Source organism: Aotus nancymaae, unplaced genomic scaffold (assembly GCF_030222135.1).
Source record: "Aotus nancymaae isolate 86718 unplaced genomic scaffold, 86718_ANA_hifiasm-v0.15.2.pri h1tg000108l, whole genome shotgun sequence".
Classification (NCBI taxonomy): Eukaryota; Metazoa; Chordata; class Mammalia; order Primates; family Aotidae; genus Aotus; species Aotus nancymaae.
Window position 1 is genome coordinate 7,641,345 of NW_026988523.1, and position 20,272 is coordinate 7,661,616.

Sequence of the window (20,272 nt, forward strand, 5' to 3'; positions counted from 1 at the left end):
AGGGAGCAGGAGGGTTGTAGCCTTACCGGAGGGCATTCTTCAAAGCGGTTCCTTTTTCGCCTCTTTGAGCTAATTAAGTTGACATAACAGCTCAGATAAGATGAGAAGCGTAGAGGAAGTGGTGGTGTCACAGGTGACCTCCCTCACCCCTCCACCCGGCCCAGCGCTCAGACTCTCCACACTCTCAATGGAGAAAATGATTCGACCTCAGCTGCAGTTGGGAGAAGAGAGAGGCAGGAGCCTTTTCTGTTTCCATCTTCCAGAATGGGGGCAATGGGGGTGCATCTTTCTCCATTCCATTCTCAGCTGATGATGAAAGGTGTCTGAACTACACGTATTTTGTGTGTGTGATGGGGCCTCTGGTCTTGGCGGAGCGTCACAGAGGTCAGGCCCCAGAGGCACCTGGAAGAGAGCACCGCCCGCCCTGAGGTCTGTGGGCCTGTTCCTGTTCAGGCAGTACGGGCAAGGTCTGTCCATTCCGCTCACGGCTGACGGCACCAAGTGTAGCCATGGGAGCTAGAGGTGACTTGAATTTCTCTATAATTTTTATTAGTTAAAATTAGCGTGCATTTTGAATCTAAAAAGTAATATAAAAGAGAATTATTAATTCTTTTATTATTATTTATTATAGAATTATTAAGTTAAAATTAGCTTGCATTTTTAATCTAAAAAGTAATATAAAAGAGAATTATTAATTCTTTTATTGTTATTTATTATAGAATTATTATTAAGTTAAAATTAGCTTGCATTTTTAATCTAAAAAGTAATATAAAAGAGAATTATTATTCTCTCTCCTTGCCAATGAAGAAAGAAGGGAGGAAGGAAAAACAGGAAGGACACTTAGACTCATTTGCTGTCTTAATTAGTGCTTATGACAGCACTAGGAAGGTTAGCCCTATGTTTATAGAGGAAGTAAGACTGGTTCAGAAGGACGTTTATTGAAATACCAACTATCATCTTGTCTCACAGATATCAGTGGCCAGCTTATAGTAAATATTTTCAAACTAAACAGAGATGTGAAAAAACGAAAGAAACGTGGCTGGGTGCAGTGGCTCATGCCTGTAATCCCAGTACTTTGGGAGGCTGAGGCGGCAGATCACCTGAGCTCAGGAGTTTGAGACCAGCCTGGCCCAACATGGTGAAACCCCGTCTCTACTAAAAAATACAAAAACTAGCCGGGAGTGGTGGCGGGCACGTGTAATCCCAGCTACTCGGGAAGCTGAGACAGGAGAATCGCTTGAACCCAGGAGGAAGAGGTGGCAGTGAGCCAAGACTGTGCCATTGTACTCCAGCCTGGGCGACAAGAGTGAAGACTCCATCTCAAAAAAACAAAGAACCAAAACAAAACAAAACGAAACAAACACACTCCTCTCGCTGTCATGGACTCCCTAGAATACAGTGTTGCTCTCCAGACGCAACCAGGAGCCAGAATCTCCTTTCCCTCTTTCTCACATCCTACCTCCTTTTCCCCTTCCTTTCTCCCTTATTTCTTTCTTCTCTTCTTCCTTCTTTATCTTCTCTTGGTTTCACCTTTCCCATTTTGAAGACAGCACTGAAGAGACTCTCATCTTCTTGCTTCACAGGAATGTGAAGTAGCTAAGACAGACATCTCAAGTCCGTAACCAGGGGGTGGTGGGCAGTCAAAGAGGTGGCAGGACATTGCTTAAGAGATTTAAATAGCCACAGTTTTGCCTTGATTGCAAAAGCAGGAAATTCAGTTTTTCTGTGAGATGGATAGAATAAAATCCATGCCAGATGTTATGCTTCAGAAAATCAAACCAAGCTGATATTACAGAAACTCAAAATTTGTCAAAACATCCTAATTCAAAACAACAGCTGTCTGATTTCTATTAAAGTACTGCAATTCAGTTCTCAGCCGAAATGCTACTGGGTAGAAAATAGCCCGGAGATGTCTTTTTGGGAACTTCTAAATTAAAATAACATTCTATGATAATGCTTTTTCAAAAAAGAAACTTCCATTCATATCTTCTTTGGTTAAATTAAAAAAAAGAGCCTTCTGACCAGTTACGATGTTGACTAGTATTTTTGCTGAGCTTTGGTTTTTCTGGTCTACAGTGCACACTCATTACCCATGCGCTCCCTCTGGTGTTTGGGTGAGGAAGTACATGAAAGAAAAGCCCTGCTTTTCCTATATTCCTTCTCTTTCCCTCTTCCCTCCCTCCCTGTCTTCCTTCTGTCTTTCTCTCTTTCTCTCCTCTATACAAGCACCAGTTCCCTCCCCTTCTCCTTCCTTTCTTTCCCTACTGGGTATGCATCTAAGGCCACATACTTCATATGTAAGAAACACAGCTTTTTGTGTTTCAACTTAATTTCAATCATAAGCCCCTGTTCTACTTAGGGTGAGCTCCTTCCTCAGGGCTGTATGTAAATCTTGGGTAGTTTCCCAGTGACAGGCATGGGGCCCATCCGGCATTTCAGGTAACTTTCCAGGCAGGCAAGTCACCCTGGTTTCTCTGTGCAGGGCCCTTTCAGATCTGTAGCCCTCCCATCTTTCCACATTCTTCTGGAAGCCCTCCATCTCTGAGGATCTATCTGCCCATCTAGACTGTTCATATCCACCACTTTGTGGGAACCTGCCTGGGAAATGGGGGCCCAGATTCCCTTCCTCTGGGACCCACCTAACACCCTGTTCTTGTCTCTAATGAGTCTGTACTTTTAGAAACAAATGTCAGAAAGGCCCCGTGACAGGGAAGAACAGAGCCTGCAACCTGCTTGAAAGGAGGAAGAGAAACAGGATGTTATGGAAGGGGAAAATAGAAACTGATATCTCAAAAGTTACCTTGCCTCAGTAATAGCATTTACATGACTTTCTACACACAGAACTCGACCCTCCCAGAAACCTTCGTCCATCTGCTGTGACGCAGTCTGGTGGCGTATTGACCTGGACACCCCCCTCTGCTCAGATTCATGGCTACGTTCTGACCTACCAGTTCCCAGATGGCACGGTTAAGGTACGGGACATTCCTTGTCTTTTCTCCCGGTGCCTTCTCTTGTGTGTGCAAAGCAACTAACTCGGGCCGGTCAGCTCATTTGCTGGCCTCAGGGCAACCTGCTAATCTTTGTTGACCATATTGCTGGTTGTACATCTGCCCGGGTTATTTTGTTCATTGTTAGCCTTCTCAAATAAATGTAAGCTCTATGTTTGTCTGTTTCATTTATCACCGTATCTAAAGTTCATAGGACAGTGCTTAGCCCATGGTGGATGTTCAATACATATTTTTTGAATGAATTCATTAACCCTCATTTCAAGGGTTATACCTCCCCTTAGAATCTGAAGGCCAGCAAATTTTCTAAACCTGTCCCATTGGAAAATTATTATTCTCTCTCCTTGCAAATGAGGAAAGAAGGGAGGCAGGAAAAACAGGCAGGACACTTAGGCTCATTTGCTATCTTAATTAGTGCTTATGACAGCACCGCTAGGAAGGCTAGCCCTATGTTTATAGAGGAAGTAAGACTGGTTCAGAAGGAAGTTTATTGAAATACCAACTGTCTTCTTGTCTCACAGATATCAATGGCCAGTTTTACCTCCCCTATTAATGTCTCCTTAGCCTGGCATTGCCAGCCTGTTGCTGCCAGCCGTGGCTATAGTTAGAGCCCCCGTGTGTATCTGAAGGCCAAAGTCTCCCAGAAACTTGGCCGGTGATCCTGAAGCTGCAGTGCTGGGTGCCGGCTCTCAGCTGATGCTCCCAGTCGTGCTGACTCTCCATGGCGTGGCTCTCCGGAGAAGTGGCTGGAACCCACTGTGATTCTGGGCTGCCACTGAGGCTTCGGACACACGAAACACTGTGCTGTCAGAGAATTTCTGTCATTAGCACCAGGGAATGCTGTTGACACCTAGGGTGCTAGTGGGTGATAAACTGAGTCACTGGCTGTGTACTTTCTCTCTTGTTTGGTAGGAGATGCAGCTGGGACGAGAAGACCAGAGGTTTGAGTTGCAAGGCCTTGAGCAGGGCGCTACCTACCCTGTCTCCCTGGTTGCCTTTAAGGGTGATCGTTGGAGCAGAAATGTATCCACCACCCTCTCCACAGGTAAGATGGAATCCTGTACTCTGAACGACCATGCAGTGAGAACCAGCATTGAGGCTAGCAAAAGATCCCAGGGAGGAGCAAGTGGATACAGAACTATTGATTTCTCTAGGTATGGGGAAGTGGGAATGGGGTTATATGTTGAAAAGAAATCCACCCCACAGTGGGGCGACTGAAGAGAGGAGTGAAATAGAGTGTTACTTTGTGGAGGAGCTGAACTGGGGGAGGAAGTGACGTGAACTTGACCCTTTTCTGGTACATTTGGGGAATTGATGAGAGCAGAGAGAGAAAAATAAGATATGAGCGAAGAGTTGAAAGAAGCAAAAGTAGGAAGTTATGCAATAATTTCCAAACAAAATACACGGCCTTAAAATAGGGAGCAACTCCACCTCGTCCTTCCTTGCCCTGCTTCTAACAGCGCTCTCTCTGCTTGGCTCCCAGTTGGTGCCCGTTTCCCACATCCTTCGGACTGCAGTCAGGTTCAGCAGAACAACAATGCTGCCAGTGGTCTGTACACCATCTACCTGCACGGCGATGCCAGCCGGCCCCTGCAGGTGTACTGCGACATGGACACGGACGGAGGTGGCTGGATTGTGAGTCACACAGCACCCCGGGGAGCTCTGTGTAGGGCCTTGTTTCTCAGGCCAGGACGCCGGTCATGGATGATCCGGAGAGTGTTTGGAGCCCTGTTTCTTCCCCACCCTTGGAAGAGAGGAGTTTTGGTGGCTTGTAGCTGCTTTTAGAGAGATCCCAATGTTACAGGAAAGGGGTCCCCATCCAGATCCCAAGAGAAGGTTCTTGGGTCTCGTGCAAGAAAGAATTCGGGGTGACTCCACAGTGCAAGCAAAAGCAACTTTATTAAGAAAGTAAAGTGGTGAAAGTACAGCTACTCCATAGACAGGGTAGGGCGTTTCTGAAAGTAAGAAACACATGCGTCGTAGGTACAATACTTGTTTATATATAGGATAAAAAAAGATCATGAGGGGATTTGTTACAGGGGTTTGTGATAAAGGATTAATTTTCTTAATTACCATATTTTGCAAGAATCAATATTATGCAATCTTTAAAGCAAAATTAGGAACGCTTCTGTTCTCAAGATATCAGGATATCAGGACATTCCTAAGTCTGGGTCTGTTTAGTAAACACTGTCAATCTGTTCCCTTAACCATAAACATCTGGAGGCTAGGAATACCTAACTTTCTGGGAATGCTGCCCAGCAAGTCTCAGCCTCATTTCCTTAGCACTCACTCAAGATGGAGTCGCTCTGGTTCGAATGCCTCTGGCACCAACCCACTGTAAGGAGAGAGTCTAGTACCTCACCCCTGTTCTGTAACAGGCTTGGTTAGACTAAGGCTGATGACTAGGAAGGCTTGTGGGTTGATCATCATCTAGTCATGCCCTATATGTATGTGTTACCTATATTTTACCATCTTCTAAGCACTTTTGCACACATGACCCTCACACAACAGCTTTAGAGTAAGTGAGAGAGGATTGTTTTTCCTATTTTACAGATAGGGATAGTGAGGCCCACTCTCCCAGAAAGAAGTTTCTGGGCTAAGTCATTTAAGAATGACAAAGCTGGGACCAGATTTCAAGACTCCAGCCTCCTAACTCACTGGTCTTCTCAATGAGTTCATCTCAGGTCACCCAAGATGCACATGCACAACCTGTCTGGGGAGTGCAGGCCTCTGAACTGGAGCCCATTGTCCTGGTTCTGTACTCTGGCTGCACAGTACAGAAACAAGGCCTTCGAGGCTTTGATTGGAAAGAGTAAAGCCTGGAAGAGGGAAACTCGGGCAGTGCTCTAATTGTGCCTCTTCTATGTAGATGTTTTATTCTCTTGGGCCATTGTCTGCCTAAACCACATGGCAGCTTCTTTGATCGCATCAGCCTGATCCAATTATATGATAAGCTGCTTTTGAGGGTTGCAATCTGATCCTTCCATCTCCCCTTGCCCCTTTTCTCCCTGTGCCTGAATCATAGACTCTCACTGCCCTAAGCCAGCATGCACATGCCTTAACCTGCATCTGCAACTCCCTGTGGGAAAGAGAGAGCACGATCTCAGGGTGCTCAAACCGTATTCATTTACACATTCACTCAGGGGCCTGGGGAACCAAAGACACTTGAGCAGCCATGAATAAAAAGATGCCATCTGATGAGCAGCAATGAAGAAAACTTATTATCTGCACAGCGGCGTCTGACGACTAGAGAGGCAGTAATTGGGTTGGCTGGGGGAAGTTCCCAACTGATTTATAAAAACAACAGAACAGAATATAACATGAGAGTCTTCTACCTGACCAGACCCATAGGACTGTACCTGCTACTTTTCGTTAGTACCATTGTAAGGCTAAACCTTCTGTCCCTTCAGGCCTACAGCCCAATTTCCTGCCTTTGTGCCTGTAAATGACCATTGGCAGGAAGTCTGTACTGGTAAATGTGACCTTTTTGTGAGCCAAGCTCCCACAGAGAAGGAAGCGTTTATCTGGGGCAACGTTTAGAAAGAGATCTGTCAGTCTGTCTGCCCTGGAATAGCCATGACTTACTGCACAAATATTTATTGGGTGCCTACAATGTGTCAGGCACTGTTTTATGTACTCAACACCCAGCAGTGAACCAAATTGATGAAAATCCCTGCCCGCAAAGAGCTTGCCATTTACAGCCTGCTCGTGCAAATGACCCCTCCTCAAACACAGAGATCGGTTCCGAAAATAATAAAACCACTCTGCATTCTGATTCTCCCCAGCCCCACCCCCACCCCAAGTCTTGTTTCCTGAGCCAGACTTCTGGGGGTCATGCATGAACTGAGGTTCTGCAGGGTTTTACCTAAAGCCACCGTGCTCCAGAGAACGTGGAGTCCTGAAAAGTTCCCCATTTTACTGACAGTTGTCATAGTGTTTTTTGGGGTGGGTTCAAGAGTCCAGTGCTTTGTCACTGAAGGATGACCCATAATCCATTTCTCTGTTTTACTGAGAACTTTTAAAATCTTTTAAAGGTAATTCTTCTTCATCCCAAGCATCAGGAACTCAATTTGAATGACAGTCCCTGAGGTAAACTCTGCCACTGGGGAGAGCCTGCAAAGAAAATCAGGAGCACTGAAATGTCTCAAATATTTCCATCTTTGTTTTCCATCTTGAAAGTTTTAAGGACTGCATTAGAGGCTCTTTCCACAGATGCTTAAATGCAATTTTGACTTTTTTCTCTGTATTTATTCTTTCAGGGCATTGAGTAAGTTCTAGAATGCAATGACAACTCTAACATAGAACCAGACATAAAGAGTTTTTTTCCCCCTTTGTTCTAGAATGCAATGACAACTCTAGCATAGAACCAGACATAAAGAGTTTTTTTTTCCCCCTTTGAAACTTATTTGGTAAGGGGGTTTTATGATACCCAAATAGTTCATTATAGGATGTTTTCATCTCACAGAATGGGAATGCATTAGATTTTGAGTGAGTCAATTAAGGCTGCCTGATCAAGACGTACGAATGATCCCTGTGGGTCAGTTCATTTGGAATCTGATATAATAAAATGCAAACTAACATTTATTGAGAAATCATAATAACTCATTACATCTATATGTACCAGCCTCTGGCTTAACTACTTTATGATTTACTATGATTAATGACCTTGCTGAAGCCTCGATTTAAGCTCGTGACAGAGAGGCTGTTAACATCTTAATCTAACTGTTTAGAAAAGTGAGGCTTGTCAAGGTTGCCCAAGGACACAGCTAGTAAGTATAGAGCTAGTTCTGGTTCAAAACAGCTTCCATTTCTGGAAGCTTCCCTGGCTCAGCTGAAATACTGTTACACACACACACACACACACACACACACACACACAAACACACACATACCACACTCCTCTGGAAAGCTCCTATCAAGCTTGGGCACTGGGTTCATTGATTGGAGATAGAGACCAAAATTACCTTTGTAATGCATCTGTCCTAGGAGGGCAGGGCTGGATTTGAGCCTGACCCTGTGGCGGGAACGTGATTTGACACGATGTATGTGGAGCCATACATCAGGGCTACAGCTGTCCTAAAATTCCACTGTCCACGGTGTAAGAAGAGTCCCAAGAAAGGGGTTGGACCAGGCACCTTGCTAGGAAGTCAGCAAGTTCTCAGAGCCTTTGGAAATGCTATTTGGAAAACAGATTCAGTAGGGCTGGTATCTTCAAACTTCCTGACTGAAGGATAAGATTTCTGTGTGGTCTTTGTATCAGTGATTAGCTACAGGACTCTGGCGACTCACGTTTCAGGACTTTCACATCTGTCAATGCATCATAAATACTTGCTCCGGGGCCAGCACTCAGCAGATGCTCACAAAACGAATAAATGAGTGAAGAAAAGCGAAGGGAGCTAAGAAGGAAATAGGGCATCTTTCAAGGGTGGATACTCGAGCAAAGGGGAAAGAGAACAGTGTTAGTGTGGTGTTAGCTGTTTGCCGTGGTCTTTCCTGCATTCTGTTCAGCAGCTCTTGCCCATTTAGAGCATTTTTGTGTGAGGTCTCCGTCCTCCCAGCAGTCCTGTGATGTAGACTCGACTCTTCCCCTCCATTCCTGTCTCACCACGAGCTGGCTGAGGACTGCTGCCTCAGCAATCCCCACCCATCCCCTGCCCAGGAAGTGGCTGTGGTCTGACTTGGGTCCTGGAGCCTTCTGCATCCCTGATGCCCGACTCCTCGGCCAGCAAACACGGACGGGTGGTTTGGAAGGAATTAAATGTGAACTCCCACCTGGAGCTTTCAGCATTGCTGCGAGTAACCTACTCTCTCCTCCCTCCCTTTCTCTTCCTGGAGAAAAATATAAAGAATGCACAAATACCAGGCAGTTTACCTTATAAATTCAAGATAATGTGTTTTACTTCAAGGCACACGCCGTGAAGTCTAGTGGAAAGGAGAGAGATTAGATTTTGTGTTGGGGCTTCTGCATCTGAATGAATCCAAAGAAAAATAGGCAGAGAGAGAAATGCAATTCCAGCCTTGGGTTAGTGGGAGTCGTTCCTGAGGTTAGCTAGGATGGCGTTCAGCTTGGCTGTCAAGGTCATGTGGAATTAGATGTATTATCAATTCCAAGTGTGTGTAGGTACTTTTCAGGTTTACTGCCTATGAAAGAATCCAGTTTACTGTGACTGGAACTGCCTTCCTTCTCCAAACAGAGGAATTTTTGAAAAGAAAGCGGTCCACACTTTGGTGAATAGCACCCAGCTCTGCCTCCGTTTTCTTGCTTCTCACTCACTCTTTGGCCCATTCCAGTTTGACTTCTGTCCACATCTCACACTGACACAGCCCTCGCTAAAATCACCAGTGATTTCTGTGCCACTAAATTCTAGGGACGGTTTTGGCCTCCTGTTCCTAACCTCTCATCAGTACTTGACACTACTGACCACACTTTTCTCCTTGTGGCTTTTGTGATTCCATATTTTTGTTTCCTTTTTTTTTGGAGAGGAGTTTTGCTGTTTCGCCCAGGCTGGAGTGCAGTGGTACAATCTCGGCTCACTGCACCCTCTGGTTTCAAGCTGTTGATTGAAACCCTCTGGGTCCCACGCCTCTCTGTACTCATTAGGTGGGAATGGACCACGCTGTGGTAACCAACTCCAAATTCCAGAGATTGAACAAACACAGTATTTTTTTCTCATGCCTGCCACCTCTGTCAACTTTACCTTCTGTCTGCTTCCATCTGTCCTCAGGGAAGCCCTCAACCAAGCTACTATACTCCTGATTCTCCTACCTCAGCCTCCTGAGTAGCTGGGATTACAGGTGCCCGCCACCACACCCGGGTAATTTTTGTATTTTTAGTAGAGACGGGATTTCATCATGTTGGCCAGGCTGGTCTCGAACTCCTGACCTTGTGATTTGCCCACCTCGGCCTCCCCAAGTGCTGAGATTACAGGCGTGAGCCACTGCGCCTGGCCCATGATTCCCTATTTTTCTAGTTTCTTTTAATCTGCTTCTCTTGCTCCTTCTCTCTCCTTAATGGAGTCATCCTTCTTCATTACACGTATTGGATGTCCTCAAGGCTTGATTCTAGGGCATTTTATCTTTTCAGTTCCCATTTTCTTCCTATATGGGCTCATCTTTTCCCCATGACTTCATTTTGCCCTCTGGGTCCCATGCCTCTCTGTACTAATTAGGATAGAATGGACTATCCTGCAGTAACAAACCAACTTGCGATTGAACAAACACAATGTGTTTTTCTCATGTGCACAATGTGTTCTGCAGGCTTGGCAGCCAGTTATAAGTGTGACTCAGGGATTCAGGCAGTTTCCATCTCGTGGTTCTGCTGTTTCAGTGTGCGGCCTTTCCCATGGCCCTGTGGCACACGGCAGTAGAAGAGAGAGTGTGGAGAACCCACCCACTCTCTTGTGCTCCCACCTACAGCCTTTTGGCTGCAAATAGTCACATGGCTCCAACTTAAATGCAAGGGAGGCTGAAAAAGAACATCCTCCTGTGTTCCTGGAAGAGGAAGGTGAACTGGGACTCGGTGAACTCCTAGCATTGCCCGAGACACACGCCTACCTTAGTAAGTCTAGTCTAGACCTCTCTTTAGAACTCCAGTCCTTACATCCAATCGCTCGGTGGTATCTTCATTCACCAGCATAACTCAGAAATAACTCACACTTACCACATCCCTAAATGAACTCATGGCCCACTCATAAAACCTGTCCTCTCTGAATCCCCCACCTCAGTGAAGAGCTGAGGGAAGAGTCATCTGCAAGCCCAAACTGTAAGAAACTGATCTTCCCTTGACCACTTCCTCTTTCAGTTCCACGTTCTGTCACCACGTCTGTCAACTTTACCTTCTGTCTGCTTCTGTGTATCCTCAGGGCAGCCCTCATCCAAGCGACTGTCCTCCTCCATCTGTGCTCTACAGTGGTCTCCTAATTGGTCATCTCACTTCCTCTTGCCCCGGGCCAGTCCTTTCCAAGCACTACCGCTGGAGAGGAATCTGATCAGATCTCATTTCCTGCTTAAACCTCTGCAGTAATTTCCATCGCTCTTACCTGGGCTAGCATCTTCAACAATCCCTTTTAAAGGCTCACCAGGATTGACTCTTGCCATCTTCCCAGCCTCGCTTTCCATTCCTTCCTCAGCCCCCAGCAGCCCCGACATTGGCCCCCCGTGCTCTTGCCTGACTGCCCCTTCTCGTCCTGTGGCTCGGCCATGTCCTGGGGGTGGTTTCTCGGCTCCTAGGTCAGGTCCTCCTGTTCTGTTTCGTCTTTCCCTCATAGCCCTTATCACAGTTTTAACTGCATTTTTAAAATTATTTAATTTAGTAATTTTATTTACTGAACTATTAGCTCCAGGAGGGCAGGGACCATTTCTGATTTATTCACTTTGCACACTATCTTGCATATTGCCTAGTACATAGTAGATGCTCAGTAAATATTTGTGTGAACTTTTTTCTCCATAAGTATGGAATAATTGCTATGTTAAGAATCAGGTGAATTAAAAAATAATTCCTACTCTCAAACTATTTGAGAAAACGGGGAAGAGATGCCATAAACATGATGTGCCCCAGTCGAGTTGAATGGAAGTTGAAAGTTACATGTGAGAGCTGGCGGGGTCTAGAATGTCTTGCCCTAGACAACCCACACTAGCAACTGAATCATACGAATAATGGAAAGAACTGAAATTTCTTGAGCGCAGGAACCTGCTCTGCTTTTGCTCTACATGTCTTACTACCTGGCGAACTACTGTACGTATGAAGAATGCTTATTAATATAGTGAATCTACTGACATATAAATAAAAATCCTTTCTAAAAAGAAAGGCATGCTGGCTGGAGGAAGGCAGTGTATGAGCAGCTCTTGGTCTCCTCTTGTCTCCCAGCACCTGTGTCTGTTTGGAGGGTCAGAGTGATGTGTCCATTTCCCTCCTCAGGTCTTCCAGAGGCGGAACACCGGGCAGCTGGATTTCTTCAAGCGATGGAGGAGCTATGTGGAAGGCTTTGGGGACCCCAGGAAGGAGTTCTGGCTTGGTATGATCTCAGAATCCAGGAGGCTGGGGCTGTGGGGGTGGTTTCTCCCATGACAAGCTAGCTAGGAGGCTTAGGGAAGCTCACCCCCTTCAGGAAGAGGCCCCTGTGGCGGGGACACGGGGGACTGTACCAAGCAGGGTGTTGGTGAGCGTGTTGATGGGAAGGCTCCGCTACGCTCCGAACCTGTCGAAAGGTAGGATGGTCACAGGGGTTTTATGCTGCTCTAAGCCCTGCAGGATCTGCCTGCAGCCTCAAGCTCTTGGAAGTGACAGTAGTAGAAAAACAGTTCGGTGATTGGGATGCTGGGCTATTACTGGGAGGTCACTCTAGCAGTCTCTAAACTTCTGTTGGTGATGCCAGACGTTGCAGGCTATTTTTCCCCCCTTTTCCCTCTGCTCTCTCCTGGAGCAGATGTTCACAGAGAGTGAAACAGCCAAAAGCGTGAATTGGGAAATGAAGAATTAAAAAGTCATAATCCGGACACCCAGTGTCTCATAGAGTAGATGATGTTTGTGGTTTGCTCAGTACAAAATCTCTTCGGGGATCTGAGGATGAGTTGTTGACTGGCTCTTCTACTTGGTGAGATAAATGGAAGATAAATAGAACTGCTTCTGTTTTAGAGGGTAGAGCCAATGGAAGCAGATTCCTTCTGGGGTTACCCTGCGCCCCTCACTGCTCCCTTCCATAGGACGTGGTCTCCACACTCCTTAGCGTGACTGTGAGCCCCAAAAGAGAAAGTCCTGAGACTGGTCTTGAAAGCCTGAGACGCACATGTCAAGTGCTCACTCGCACACCAGATGATTGATTATTGGAATTCCATTTTTTACTTTTAGGACTTGACAATCTACACAACCTCACCACCGGCACCCCGACACGGTATGAGGTGAGAGTGGATTTACAGACTGCCAATGAATCTGCCTATGCTATATATGATTTCTTCCAAGTGGCCTCCAGCAAGGAGCGGTATAAGCTGACAGTTGGGAAATACAGAGGCACAGCGGGTGAGAAAAAATGTTTTCTTACTGGGAGGTCTCTTGCTGTCTGTTTCGTAAGGATTGGCTTGCCGTGTGCCACTGATCTGAGGGGGTGGAATATTGCTCTATGAAGGTGAATTGTTCTCACTGATAGTGGAGGCCCTGCTCTCTGCGGGGGGGTCAGGAGTGAACAAGTAGTTAAAGCAATCCTTGACCACCATAAAATTGTACCTTATACGTCAACCCGCCTCCCAATAAAAACCCTCCTCTTGTACTCCCCCGGTTCAGGCTGTCGTACATTTTAGCGGATGAGGCCATATTCTGAGCAATTTCTTGATGCCTGTCAGTCTTTCGGCTTTAGCAGTGTGGCTGTCATCTTTGTCTGCACAGAGCGTGTGTGTGTTTGTGTGTGTGTTATTACGTGAGCTTTTGGTGGTACTTTACTATAAAAACAGAACAATGAAAGTGCTGATTCAAATAATAAGAATTAAAGGTCTCATTAACTTAACACAACTGTGACAACAGAAATGAGCAGTTCAGTGGGAAGCGAGGGAACCTTTGGCCTCTAGTAGCCACTCATCAGAGCTAAGGCAGTTGCTGGTAGGTTCGGTTGTGAAGGAAAAGAGTAAAATTAAGCAACATGATTGAAATGCTGGAATGATACCAGTAAATATTTTGTTGAAGAGGGAGAGGTGTGGTTATTGTTTTAATACTAATATTTTAAAACCCGTATTTTTGGTTTTTAAACCCTAACAAGTCTGTGTTTTGACTTTTGCACGTTTTTGATGTTGGTGTTTTTACATAGGAATGTGTTACCAGCCAGATTGACTGTATAAGGCATGGCGGTCTCTCTCCTTAGGCTTAAATGTATATAGGTGAATACAAATAGAAGGTAAATTTCGCAGAGAGTCAGCTAAGGGGTAAGGAACACAAAGAGCTACGGGAGTGTGGAGAAGGTGGGCACACGGAGGACGAAGCACCTGCGGGGAGCCGGATCTGCAAGGAGGGGGAAACTTAAGTGGGAGAAAAGGGAGGGGTCTCCAGGCCTGGGGGTTTTGGGCTGAGCAGGGACTGAGCAGAGGCAAGGATACTGGAGTTTATCTCACTTCCTTACTGGACTTCTCAAGATTGTCCACTCAAGGACCCCTGATGGCAGGAGACTGTGAACAGAACTTCTGAGTGTCTGGGGCCGTGGTCTGGAGTGGCCAACTATGCATGCAAACTTTCTTTGAGATCTTATAATTTCATTTAAAAGGAGTCACATGAATTTCACATTTGTTCTTGTTTCCCAGTGCCTATCTCAGAGCCTGGGACAGAGTAGGAGAGTTTAAAAAACGACATTTTTAGGAGAACTTTTCTATATCCATAATCTTATGAATGTTTAGTATCTTAAGTAGTAGTTCCTGAGATCCAAATAGGTTCCACAGGGGTCAATTAAGGGGTGAGTTTGGTGACACGGTGACATGGGAGGAGACAAAGAGGGAGGGGTAGGCATCTACCAGAGTAGGAGGCATTTGGCTACAGACATGGGAAAACTTTTCCAGGATTCTGAGTAGGGGTTGGGTGGGAGAAAATATGCAAAGAATTATTTCAGGGAAAAGACAATCCTTGAAAAAAAGGCATTGCAACTAGACAAGCCCCACACTGCCTTTGGATACTGCCCCTTCTTACCTCGGTAGTCCTGGGTCTCCGTGGGCTGGAGACAGCCTGTGCCATATGTAAGTGAGTATAACATAGTCATGCATCGCTTAATGACAGGGTTACATCTGAGAAATGCCTTGTTAGGCATTTCATCGTCGTGCAAACATCACAGAATGCACTGACACAAACCTAGATGGCAGAGGCTGCTGTAGACCTAGGTAGATGGTGTAGCCTACTGTTACCAGGCTACAAACCTGTACAGCATGTTACTAAATACTGTAGGTGATTGTAACACCATGGTAAGTACTTATGAATCTAAATCTATGTAAACATAGAAAAGGCACAGTGAGAATATGGTATAAAAGATAAAAAATACGGCCGGGCGCAGTGGCTCACGCCTGTAATCCCAGTACTTTGGGAGGCCGAGGTGGGTGGATCACGAGGTCAAGAGATCGAGACCATCCTGGTCAACATGGTGAAACCCCGTCTCCACTAAAAATACAAAAAATTAGCTGGGCATGGTGGCGCGTGCCTGTAATCCCAGCTACTCGGGAGGCTGAGGCAGGAGAATTGCCTGAACCCAGGAGGCGGAGGTTGCGGTGAGCCGAGATCGCGCCATTGCATTCCAGCCTGGGTAACAAGAGCGAGACTCCGTCTCAAAAAAAAAAAAAAAAAAAAGATAAAAAATAGTACATCTGTGCAGGGCACTTACCATGGATGGAGCTCACAGGACTGGAGGTTGCTCTGGGTGAGTCAGTGAGTGGGTGGGGAGTGAATGTGAAGGCCTGAACATTACCGTACACTCCTGCAGATTTTATCAACACTGCATTAGACTACACTAAATTTATTTTAAAATGTTCTTTCTTCATGAATTAAAAATTAACCTTAGCTTATTGTAACTGTTTTACTTTATAAACTTTAACATCTTTTTCAGTTTTTGACTCTTGGAGTAACACTTAGCTTAAAACATAAGCACATTGTACAGCTGTACAAAAATTTTTTTGTTTATATCCTTATTCTGTAAGGTTTTTTGATTTAAACTTTGTTTGATTTTTGATTTTTTACTTTTTAAACTTTTATGTTAAAAACTAAGACACAAGCACACACATTAACCTAGGCCTGCACAGGGTCAGGATCATCAATATCACCGTCTTCCATCTCACATCTTGTCCACTGGAAGGCCTTCGGGGGCAGTCACACACATGGAGCTGTCACCTCCTGTGATAACAGCGCCTTCTTCTGGAACACCTCCAAAGGACCTGCCTGAGGCTGTTTTACGGGAACGTCTTTTTTTTTTTTTTTTTTTTGATAAGTAGTCATACACTCTAAAATAACAATAAAAAGTATAGTATTTTCACGTAAGCCAGTAACAGAATTGTTTATTATCAAGTATGATTTCCTGATTTACTGTCCATGATTGAATGTGCAAGACTTTCGTATGACTGGTTTAGTGCAGTAGGCTTGTTCACACCAACATCACCACAAACACATGACTAAGGCATGGGTCTGTGACCTCACGACAGCTGTGATGTCGCTAGGTAATTTCTAGGTTTATTGCGATCTTAGGGGACCACTGTGGTATATGCAGTCCGTTGTTAACTTAAACGTTCTTATGCAGTGCATGACTGTAGAAAATAGACAAAGACAGGGAAACACAGATGGGCATTCCTATGATTATGAGGATATAAACTGAATGAGCGGGGATCTAAAGATGCTGTTTTGTATGACTAAGCACAGGGCCTGCATCCTCCCACCCCATCTCTAAATGAGATCAGACTGCGTTCCTGAAGCTTATTCCAGGTTCTTCCAACCCTTTGGTGTAATCCAGTGCGCACATTCCGGTCTCTCTCAGAGCACTTGGGCCTCTCAGTCCACGTGGAGCCCATCTGCTCATTTCTTGCGTTTTCAATACCCTGTTGTCTGCTCTTGATCGTGGCCATCAGTTAGCCTCAGGCTTTCCTTCCCGGGTTAAAGAGTGCCAGTCTACACAAGCTCCATTTGTGGGACCCTCCCTGGACACAATATGAAGCTGGGTGTTTTCTTTGGCCCCTGTGCCTCACATCTCTCCCTGAAACCCAGTGCCCTCCCTGGCCTCCTGGTCACGGACCTCACTCAGGCCTGTCCTCCCAGGCTGCACATTTCCTTCTCTCGACCATTACAACTTGCCTTTTCTGAAGCCTGTCTTACAATGATCCAGCAAATGAACTGATGCCAATGGGAAAGTGACTGAAAGGGAGTCAACGGAGTTGGGAATCACTGTAATTCTCCTTCCAGGTATTTGCATGTTAACTCTATTTGCATGTTAACTGCGATGAGGGGATAATTCTTGTTCTAAGGTTCAGGTCAACCCTGACAGCCAGTAGAGGAAGTATTTTTTTTTAATAGAATATATTTTTTAATAGGAGAGTTTCACACAGCATTTAGGCAGTGATCTAGTCTTCCCACGTGTGCTATCATTCACACTTTTAAATTCTGAATTACATTAGTGGAGTTAGTGGGATTTTAGCATTCCTTATGTCTGCTGATTGGTCTGTGAGGAGGGTTTCAGAATTTTGAAACCTCCCGGCTACTCATGTCCTGAGTGCTGAGGCACCGTTTAGAGGACACAGCATTGAAATGGAAGGTGAACGTTTTGATATCTCCCTGTACGCACCAGCTCTCCCCAGCCTCAATCTTCATTTCAGCTCTGATTAGAACTGACATGTGTGCAGCCTGGCAGGAATGCGTGGCTTCAGGCTTGTTCCCTACTCAGGCTCGTCCAGGCAGGCCCTCAACTTTTGACTTTCACTGAAGTCCTATCAGAAAGCCCATTTTACCTTCAAGAAGTGAATTCCAGCAAGGTAATGATGTGTAAATTTAGTTTCTGATTCTGAGCCTTCGAGTGGGGGCAGGGAGGCTATCTTACGAGCTCCATCTTTAAAATGCTATTCATCCGTTTAGAGATTATAATAATTATAATGAAACCATAAAGAGCTAGACATTCAGAATGGTGCAGAGTGAATTCTAGGGCTAACCAATTACCTACAGCTGAATTCAAGTTCTACCTGCATGGGCCACAGTGGGGCACAACCGGGGGTGGGTTTCACCCTGGGGGCACTTGGAAATGTGACTGGGGAGCTCTGGAAGCCTTCAGTGGGCTGGGGCCAGAGAAGGACTTTTAAATGCTGTCACTCGAAAAAGAGAAAAAAATTAATGGGTAGGTAGATGAAAGGGAAAGCTAGAAATGGGACGAATCATTTTACTCATCCACTCCTAATCCCGAAATGGAAGACATTCAAGGTTTACACACACAGTCCTGTGTCTGTGTGTGACTGACGGGGGATGTGACGTTAATGGCTTCTCCTGATCTGAGAAGGTGCAGCTGCCTGGGCCATCTTTCCCGTCCTGGCGAGTGCTAGAGGGGGAGAGTGGGTCTCAGAGTGACGTTTTGATGAGATGGATAGTGACCAGCTTGAGCCCCTCTGAGTGTGGGTGCACACCTTTCATGGGCCTGCCACAAACCCCTCCGGTCCTCACTCTCACTCTCTCACTCTGAACATTAGGATGGCTTCAGTTTCTAGAAGATAGAAAATCCCTCTGCAGAAAAAGACCTCCCTCCTTGGGGTGAAAACCTGCTTTACCTTTCTTTATCCCAGTGCCCAGGTTTAGATAATCCACAAACGTGTCTTTAAGAGAGCCTCTGCACAGCTTCTTAGAAAGCAGCCCTGGGAACCTTCTATATAAATTAGGTAAGCTGTGCTCGTTTAAAGAATGTTACTAAGGGGGACACTGCAGGTTATTTCAAGCTGTGGTTAACTTTCTGTACGAAATCTGGAGGGAGGAGGCAATGTGTATGACTAGCATGACAATATACCTTTCTTGGATTGGAGAAAAGTACTGGAGATAGACCCGTCTGCTGCCTCTGCATGGAAGTGGGCTCTGTGGGCCCGGCATCCTCCTGCAGTTCCTGGGTGAGGCATAAATGAGCTGCTGGTGGGATTGCAGACGGGGAGGGGCAAAAGAAGACCTTCCCTTTCAACACAAGTCACCGACTCTGCATGTTCACCCCATCCACTCCAACAACGTTTTTGAGAGCAAGAACCTCCTTATTTTTGTGTTCACAGAGCCAAGCATGTGCTGCTCCATAGCAGGTGTTCATTGAGTAAATGTTTCCTAAAAAACAAATGAGTGAAGTTGTAGACCAGAGGTTCTCACGCTTTAGCCTGCGTCAGATCATCTGAAGGGCTTGTCGAGGCATAGATTGCCAGGGCCCACCCTATAGTTTCTGGTTCTGTAGGTCTGGGCTGGGGCCAGATAATTTGCATTTCTAGCAAGTTCCCAGGGAATGTGGATGCTGCCGGTCTGGGAACCCCACTTGAAGAAGCATTGTCACAGATGGCTCTCTCTTGCCAGCGTACAAAAAGCCCCCTATTGAAACAAGGAAGCCACAGGCGGATTGGTGTCTCAGAAAGAACCCTGGACTTGGAATCTCAGGACAGAGATTTGAATCCCAGCTCTGCTGTTTGTGGACTGCGGGACCTTAACACATTCCTAGAGTCTAACCTTTTTGAATTTGTCTCCTCATGGGACCAAGAGCTGCCCTGTTCACCTCACAGGGTTGCTGTGAGTGAAATGAGAATGCACATGTGAAGATGGCTACACTCAGAGCTGAGATATAAACGTAACAGTCCTTATTGTAGGAATGGTGCTTGATTAAGCTTGCGATTGATACGGGCCCTCATTGCCTTTTATGAGCTGAAAAAGAGAGCTTATAAAAGGATGACAAATATGATAGGGAACAGGAGGTATACAAGTAAAATAATTCAAGCAGTTTTCCAGATGGGATGTAATGAAGCACTGAATTTTACATGTGTCTCCAGAAGGGCTCTGGATGTTCAGGGGTGTTTGTATGTGTGTGTGTGTGTGTGTGTGTGTGTGTGTGTGTGTGTGTGTGTGTGTGTTAGGAGGGTCATAGGAAGACCAATAAAGAGAATCTTTCTTAGGAGTGGACTTGAGCTAGGCTTTGAAGGAATGGTTAGGATTTGGACAGATGAGGGCAGAGAGAAATCCCGTAGAAGGTGGGCTGGTCCAGAGTGGAGGGTGCATAGTGGAGAGAGTGGGACGCAAGATTGTGCATAGGGCACAGGCCTGCAAGGCGAGGAAGAGGAGTTCACCTTCATGTGGCACAAAGTAGACTGTTAGGCCTGAGATGATGAAAATGGACATCTAAGCTCCAGAGGGGCTGGCAGGCAAGAAGCCAGAGAGAAGGCTGTTTTGTTAATGTAGACCCAGGATGAAAGAGGGCCGAGGTGGGTGTCATGGGAGTAGAGACATAGGGGTGTAAGTGAGTGATCTGCAGGAGAGATGGCTTGAGAAGGGGTATGAACGGATTGTCAAACATGGCTCCAGGTTCCAGGTCTGGGTGGCAGGGAGAAGGGTGGTCCCAAGGCAGAGGTGGGGAGAATGGAGAGGGGTGCTCTTGTGTGTGGGGTGCTCAGGGACTTGGGGACAGTAGTTATGTTTGGATATTTGGTCTGACTGGAGCTTACAAGTGAAAACACTATGAGGACTGTTGGAGAAAGAGGCCTGAAGTTGGGGTACAGGCCAGGAAAGAGAACCTGTTCACCTGTGTCATGTTCCCATTTTGGCTGTTTGGAGA

At 45.9% G+C, this 20,272-nt stretch overlaps 1 protein-coding gene across 1 annotated transcript in view; it reads left to right on the forward strand.

Moving 5' to 3' along the window:
- Window positions 1-20,272, forward strand: part of TNN (tenascin N) — a 57,019-nt gene that overhangs the window by 33,571 nt on the left and 3,176 nt on the right. The window contains exons 12-16 of the mRNA XM_012444388.3: window positions 2,842-2,972; window positions 3,918-4,050; window positions 4,489-4,640; window positions 11,923-12,019; window positions 12,853-13,020. Of these exons, the coding sequence (XP_012299811.2) occupies window positions 2,842-2,972; window positions 3,918-4,050; window positions 4,489-4,640; window positions 11,923-12,019; window positions 12,853-13,020 (681 nt within the window). The remainder of the gene's footprint in view (window positions 1-2,841; window positions 2,973-3,917; window positions 4,051-4,488; window positions 4,641-11,922; window positions 12,020-12,852; window positions 13,021-20,272) is intronic.